Source organism: Elephantulus edwardii, unplaced genomic scaffold, assembly GCF_000299155.1.
Source record: "Elephantulus edwardii isolate Elephantulus edwardi_28Jun2011 unplaced genomic scaffold, EleEdw1.0 scaffold00446, whole genome shotgun sequence".
NCBI classification, from domain to species: domain Eukaryota; kingdom Metazoa; phylum Chordata; class Mammalia; order Macroscelidea; family Macroscelididae; genus Elephantulus; species Elephantulus edwardii.
The window spans coordinates 319,583-327,591 of record NW_006400196.1 but is presented as its reverse complement, the minus strand read 5'-3'; the positions used below and the strand labels follow the sequence as shown (position 1 = coordinate 327,591).

General features: G+C 37.4%; 1 protein-coding gene across 1 annotated transcript in view; it reads right to left on the bottom strand.

The window, feature by feature from the left end:
• Positions 1–214: 214 nt before the first annotated feature.
• LOC102876601 (nucleoporin SEH1-like) overlaps positions 215–8,009 on the bottom strand; it is a 16,567-nt gene continuing 8,772 nt past the window's right edge. Inside the window, exons 5-6 of the mRNA XM_006902755.1 lie at positions 4,220–4,370; positions 215–279 (exon numbers count right to left, since the gene is read on the bottom strand). Coding sequence (XP_006902817.1) covers positions 267–279; positions 4,220–4,370 — 164 coding nt within the window. The 3' untranslated portion in view covers positions 215–266. The remainder of the gene's footprint in view (positions 280–4,219; positions 4,371–8,009) is intronic.

The following is an 8,009-nucleotide window of genomic DNA, read 5'->3' as shown; positions in this document are numbered from 1 at the left end:
AATTAAAAAAAGTTTCAGAGATAGTAACTTATAATAAAGTCTCCAAGTATTTTTAAATATTTCAAATAGTGTCAATAGGCTGGCAAATACAGAAAAATAGTATACATTATATTTTTACAAGTCCATTTGATTGCATTTAGTAGTAAAGAGGGTGCTGCTGCTTCTTAGGTCAGTTGGCTCTGTGAAAGAGGAAAAGTAGCTGTTCTCCATTCTGGTGTCCATGTAACATGCAATCAAACTTAAAAGTTACTCCAGTTCATGTGTACTCAGCTGTGCTTTCTGTTAAAGGAAGAAAGAAACAAATGGAAAAAGAAATGCATCTCAGGTCTAAGCTATTTACTTCTTGGTGTACACACAAAGACACAAGCAGCAAAGACAATAATCAAACCCAGAGTTCTAAAAAAAATGAACAGCAATATTCTTTTGTTTTGTGAAGTCATCTTCAAATTCCAGTATCATTCTATGGTAACCTAAAATTATTTTTATAAACACATATAAAATAAGAGGTGAGGAGGGGTTGCACAGTTTGTTGGGTAGAGGAAGAGGGGGTAAGAAAATGGGAAGGATCTGGGTGAAAAGACAGGATAATAACAGAACAAATTGTACTCAGAAAGTCGGCTGCCAGAGACTTCTCCAAAGTACTGAAGAGCAATGGTGTCAGTCTGGAGACTAAGGTGTGCCTGATCCAGGCGACAGTCTTTGGAGTTACTTGCTATGCATCAGAAAGCTGAACAATGACTAGGGATGGTAGAAGAGGAATTGATGCCCTTGAGCTGTGGTGCTGCCAGAACAAACAGGTTTGTCCTACAGAGGGTGGGACCAGGCTGCTCCTTGGAGGCAAGGATTCTGAAGCTCCATCTGACATACTATGGACATGTTGCAAGAAGGGATCAAGTCCCTGGAGAGGGACAACATGCTTGGGAGGGTGGAGGGACAGTGCAAGAAAGGAAGACTCTCTATAAGATGGATTGATTCAGTGACTAAGGTAATGGGAATAGGTGTGTCAGAGACAATAAGATTGGCACAGGATAGAGCATGCTGTACGGCTGTTGTACCTAGGGTCACTATTAGTCGCAGGCAACTCGGTGACATAATAACAATGACAGGGAAGGTCCAATGGTGATTAATTTTGTAAAACATAATGCATGAGAATGATTGTATGAAACACAATGTGAATATAGTGTGAGACAATGTATATAAACACTGTAAGCAAACAATAACAACAAAAAAACAATGCAAAGGAAACAAAAAAGTAAACTATATAAATAGTTATTCTTTAAAAAATAGTTATTCTTTCTAAAAATATAAAATACAAAAATATTATTTATTATTAGGTGTCCTCAAGTTGACCATGATGAACAGCAGATCCAAGGCTTTTCCAATGTTGTGCCATCCTTATCATCTGTCTTGCTCAAGCCCATGGTTGCAATCACTGCTGTCGATCCCACTCCTTGAAAGTTGTCTTCTTTCACTGACTGTCTACCTTCCCACCATGGTATCTCTCTCCAAGGACTGATTTCTCCTAAATTTTTGCCCAAAAGTAAAGGAGATAAAGTTTCACCATCATTGCCTTCAAGGAGACTCTGGTTGCACTTGTTTCAAGATAGATGTTTATTCTATTGGCAGCTCATAAAATACTAAGTACTCTTCACTAACAACACAATTCAAATTCACTGATTCTTCTGTCGTCCTTATTCACTGTTTTAACTTTCAGATGCATAAGCAAGTGAAAATACCATGGCCTGGTTCAAGGACACTAAATTTAAATGGACATCCTTGCTGTTTAGAATTTTGGAGAGGTCTGTGATAACAGATTTCCCCAATGCAAAAATAGCTGAGGATATTTTAAATTAAATTCTGTTTATTAAAATAACTGGCTCAACAATGAATGAATGGAAACCCAAAATCTCTGTAAATGTTCATTAAAATTAATAATTTTTTTTAAAATTTTATTAGTTTTAATGAACATTTACAGGGAAAAATTAATAAAATTTAATAAAAAAAACACCCAAAAAAACCCCCTGGCTGACTACAGAACAGTATGTCAGCTGTGTTTGAAGTCCCACAACCATACTCCAAATTCCTCACAAAGACATAGTAAAATAATATAAACCTTATATATTCAAGATTTAACATTTGAATATAAAATTAGGTAATTCTTTAAGCCATATTAAGTATTCTTTATTAAGAAGAAACATGAATCTAAAATGTTAGTATTCTACAAATTAAGAACTCAATACTTACCATTCCTTCTTTTACTAATCCTCTCCATTAAAGTTCTAAACACAAAACTAAAACTAACTTATTTTCTTCTACAAAGCTTTAAATCTCTTTTACTTAACATATCAGCTTATCTGAATCCAAGACTACCAGTAGTAATAACAAAAGCATTGTTGTGAAACAACCCAAGTGTCCATCAACAAACAAATGGATGGAGAAGCTCTGGTATATTCAGACAATGGAATACGACACTGCATTGAAAAACAAGGAACTCATGAAATATGATGCAAAATGGATGACCCTGGAGGACATTATGCTGAGTGAAAATATCTCAGTCACAAAAGGACAAATATTGCATAGGGCTACTATTTTAAAACGGGACAGACATCAGGGTTGAGGGAAGACAGAAATGGAGGGGAGGAATGATGTATACTGCATTGAAACAGATGAGGGAAAGAACTGTTTAAAAAGGATATATAAATGGGTATTCTTGTCATTACAGAAGTCCAGAGTGAAGGATGCAGAGTGGAGTGGATTTGGGAGGAGGGACTACATAACAACAAAAGAATTTTTCTTTTTATTTTCAAGGAGAAGAGTGAATTGGGGGGAGGGAGTGGGGAGGAAGAAAAGTACAACAATGAATGACTGGAAACCCTAAGTCTCTGTAAACTTTAATTTAAATTAATTGGGGGGGGAAAGCATTGTTGTTATAACTAAAACCCTCACGGTTCATTAATATTTCCTCTTCCTCTTAAAAAATGTTAAGAGAAACATTTCTAATGATAGAACTACTCAATTTCAGAATACTTTTTTGTTTAATAGCTAATAACTTGCTCAAAACAACTATAAGGTATCATCTCACCCCAGCAACAACAGCAAAGTTCAGTAGAGCAGCAAACAACAAATGCTGGCAAGATTGTGGAGAGGTTGGAACCCTTATTGAATGCTAGTGGGAATGTAAAATGGTACAACCTCTATAGAAGGTGGTCTGGCGCTTTCTCAGAAAAGCTGGAAATAAAAATACCATTTGACCCAGCAATTCCATTACTAGGAATATCCTCTAAAGAAATCAGAGCCACAACTCAAAAGATGTAAGCACACCCATGTTTATTGATGCATTATTCACAATAGCAAAGAGATGAAGCAACCCAAATGGCCTTCAATAAACAATGGATGGGAAAAATATGGTATATTCAAATAATGGAGTATTATGCAGCATTGAAAAACAATGAACTCATAAAACACAACATGGGGAAGCCTGGAATACATTATGCTGAGTAAAATATCTTGGTCACAAAAGGACAAATACTGCAAAACACCAGTTATAATATAGGACAGTCATGAGGCGGTTGGAGAGAAAATAGGGAAAGAGCGGATAAATACAGCTGAATGGAAGAACTGTTTGAAAGGAATATATGATTAAACATTGTATGTATGAAATAATCTGGAACAAGGAGTACATTGTAGGGTTGGCTACTGAAAGGGGAAGGAAGTGGGGGGAAATGGGCAACCATGAATACATTTTAAAAAAAGAAGAAAAAAAAAGCTAATAACTTACTTTTAAAACAATGATTGAGAAAGTACAGAGCTAAAAAATAAAATGCATTTTTAAACTCTAGAGTCCTCAAATTTCAGGCAAACAACAGACAGGCTTATATATAAGGTGTCCAGGAATAAGGAGGAGGCACTCATTACTTAAAATAATCAATCCTAGAAGGTCAAAAGAGCAGCATTTACTCAAAGTCCTGAAGGTCAGACATAGAAAAGAAGGATTAATGGAAACGAGAACAAAAAGGAGGAAGTGGGGAAAGTGCAATTTATTATATATATTACAATTATTATAAAAATGTATATGAAAAACTGATTTGCTTTATAAATTTTCACTTAAAGGACAACTAGGAAAGTTTTCACTCCATGTTTAATTAAACAAAATAATTAGTCTTTGTTTTAACCATCAAAAGTTTTAAAGAAGATAATTTCTTGTTCTCCCACAGCCTACCTGCCAGTAGATGAGCCATTTAATGAATTCTGTAGATTTGGGATATTTGAGCCCAGGGAAAGATTTGTGTTTCCCTGCTGAGAATTCCCACTGACTGGGCTCCCATTACCTTTCAAAATCCCAGTACATTTCCAATTATCCATGTAATTAGCTGAAAGAAAAATGGTCAAAAAACATTAATGCTTATGCTACATGGTTACAGACATACACTTACATGCTTAAAAATCTTTAAAGTGTACATGGAGAATCTCATGAAAATGAAATATTATGGCTAATCAAAACTAGTGGTATAGGCTGCAGTGTATTGCACCATTAATCTAATGGTCAAATATTTTTGTTGATTTAAATTCACCAGAAGTTCCAATAGAGAAAGGTGGGACAGCCTCAGTCATGCAAAAGAGGATCATTCTGAGTCAAAATGAACTCCACAGCAGTAATCGAGCTCCCACTAACGAGAATAGGAAGATTCAGGCAAACCATGTCCACCAGCAGCTCTGCTATGCAGTCCTCAGGAAGCCGCACTGCTAACCCAAAGGTTAGCATTCCCCACAAGGTCCATCGGGAAAACATCAGCAACCTCATACTGCATCAAGTACACTTCCAAACTCACTGGAGGGTCAGCTATGCGTCAGCTCCAACTCCAGGAAAAAATTTAAAATTTCTCAGAAGAGAAAAGAAAGAAAATATCTCAAAAAACAAAAAAAAAAATACTAAGTGCTTTTGAAGTTGTAAAGAAACAGGAAACTTCCACTGCTGATGGAAATGTAAAATTATACAGTCATTTCAGAAAACCATTTTGCAAAGCCTCAGAAAGTTCAACTATCATATATGACTCAGTAATTCCACACTGAAATAAAAAAAGATTTGAAATCAGAGATGCAAAGAGATAACTTGCAATAATGCTCATAAACAAAGGTGGAAACTTCAAAGTGTTCAACAACTGATGGATGGACAAGGAAAATGTGGTAATGGAGTATTACTCAGCCATAAAAATAAGTGAAGTCAATCCTGTAACAGCCCGATTCACACGGAGTGTCTCCATGGACAGAAGTGGCAGGACCAGTGTTCGTGGAGGTCAGTGCCCTCCCTACACACGCTGTCACAGAAACCAAATTAGCATACAGGAAGCTGTGGCTGTAAAATGACTGCGAGGGAGTAACAGTGAGTTCTCACAAGTAAACAGTGATCTTTCCAGTCTAAGTAAGAGTTAAGTCATCAACCCGTGGGACCTGCCCCACAAACAACCTTCCTGCCCCTTCCAGGTAGCCTAGAGCGATGCTCCAGACCTGCTTCCCAAGATGCAACCACAGGCTGCCTCAGAGTTTTGTCTAAAAGCAGCAAGAGAAACAGACATCCCCCCCTTAAGCTTTCAGTGCCCGTCCTCTGCTGCGCTGGCCAGGGCAAGTGCAATGTGCAGTTCCTTCAGGCGACTCCCTCCCTCCCATCCACTCTCATTACCTCCTTCAGGGAGACACTGGACCGGCAAGGATACCCATGTGTGTGCCTTAGGGCCAGCAATTACAAATCCCTCGAAAATACAGTAGTTTTGTGGTTTGTTTGTTTTTTACTCAGAAGAGTGACACCAGTCTTCTTCAAAGAAAAAGACCTATACTCTTTCAAAATGGGAGTATGGCCAGTTATGCTTTTGGACTTTATGTAGGAGATGCCAACTTTCAGAAAAATCAGATTCACCACAATTGGCAAAGTTCCTACGTTTACAGAGACGATGCTCTCTCTTCTCTTGTTCAAGCTTGTGCTCTTGAAGGGTGGATCCTCAAAACAAAACCTACGAAGAGGCTAATTCACTGAAGGCAAATGGTGGTAGAGGCTACGAAGTCACACTCTAGATAGGAGACATGGAGAAATCATTGAGAAGGGATGAACCTATTTCCTGGCTTACGAATTCAGCTTAACAGACGACAGAGTTGTCTTCTGTGAGTTGCCTATGAATATGGGTTTCAAAACAAACATAAAGCCTTAACTTAGAATTTCGTTATGTTTTAGAATTGTCACTGGCTTAATGTTTAAACATCTGTTGAAATCCTTGAGAAAGAAGAAATGCATGTTTGTTTATGGCTTTTTTGTTACTGTAAATGCAGTGATTTATGGCTTTAAATTTTTTTGTTTCTGTGACTGTTTGTTGGTCAAGTTCGTAGAGTCATTTGCAGAGAACCAGAGCATGTACCACCGAGTTCTTCCTGTAAAGAACCACCAGTTGCCCTGAGAACCTTCGTTACCTGACTTGTTCCAAGATTATTTGTAAAAGCTGAGTATCAGTGATTAAAGAGAAGTGAGAATTCTAAAATAAATAAATAAATAAATGAAGTCTTGTTGTACACTTGCCATGACATGGAAGAAACTAAGGACATTACACTGAGTAAATTTAAGTTAGCCACAAATGTTGTGTGGTATCAACCTATGTAATAAAGTACAGAGAAATAAAAAGTTACCTGGTGTGGGAAGAAGGAAAAGGGAGGTTTGTGCTTAGAGCGCCCTGGAGGCATGTGAGTAGTGGTGAGATAATTTGGAAAAATATAATAAAAATGGTTACCTAACTTGAAAAATATCCATTCTGAAAGTCATCTGCAGGAGCTGGATTCTACAGAAGCTTGTTGGCTGGGATTGGTGAGCATCAGGTTGGAATGTTGATTTGTGAGAGGACATGACCTCCTATTTAAAAACTCTCGGGCCTAGTTTAAACTGTTTTTTGTCATGTTTGACAATGTTTTGTTCTAAGTGACATAGCACTGGTCTGTGCATTGCTGTACAGAGGTAACCTGTGGTAGCTGTGATACTAAATACTGTGACAACAAGGTGCCAAATGCGATAATGGCTACCCATGGTGGACACTGTTTGGTGGAGCTTCCTGATTAAAACAAGCTTGGAAGCAGGAGTGACATCCACTTCTGAAATGGCTTGCCTCCACAAATTCTATGAACATGGAGAAACGACCAAAGTTATATATGTTCAGGTCTTTTGTTCCTAAGGTCACTACGAGTCATCTACAACTCAACGGCACTTAACAACATCACTAAAATGTATAATGGGATCATTGTACATTTTACAAAGATATGTCTTAGAGAAAAGCACAGCTAGAGTGCTCCTTGGAGGCAAAGACAAGATAAAGATACATTTCACATACTCTGGGCATGTTGTAAATTACTTATCCAACATGGCAGAACTCTGTTAAAAATATCATGCTTGGAAAGGTGGAGGGTCAGTGAAAGACAGACCCTCAAGTAGGTGGATTGACAGAGTAACTGCAGCAATGGGCCCAAGTGTATCAGAGACAGTGAGGATGGCACAGGATAGGACAGGGTTCAGATCTGTTGTTCATGTGGTTGCTATGAGTCGTACTTGATTTAACAGCACCTAACAACAACAAGATGTTCAAGTAGAAACTAATGAAATGTCCAAGTGTTGTTGTATATTTATTTACAAAAATTTATTTTTATCAAACAACAACAAGATAAAGGTAAATAATACAATAGCAAAATGAGCACAGGATATGAACAGACATTTCACCAAAGAAGACATTCAGATGGCTAACAAGTACATGAAGAAATGTTCAAAATTCTTAGCTCTAAGAGAAATGCAAATCAAAACAACTATGAGATATCATCTCAACCCAGTCAGAATAGCAAAATTTATCACAGGAGACTAGGGTGAGGGCTGCATGGTGGAGGGGACCTTGGGGAGGGTTTGTAAAACAATGAAAGAATCTTTTCTTTTACTTTTCCATAATTTTTGGACTCATGTACTTATAACTTGTTAGTCAAATTTGTGTCTT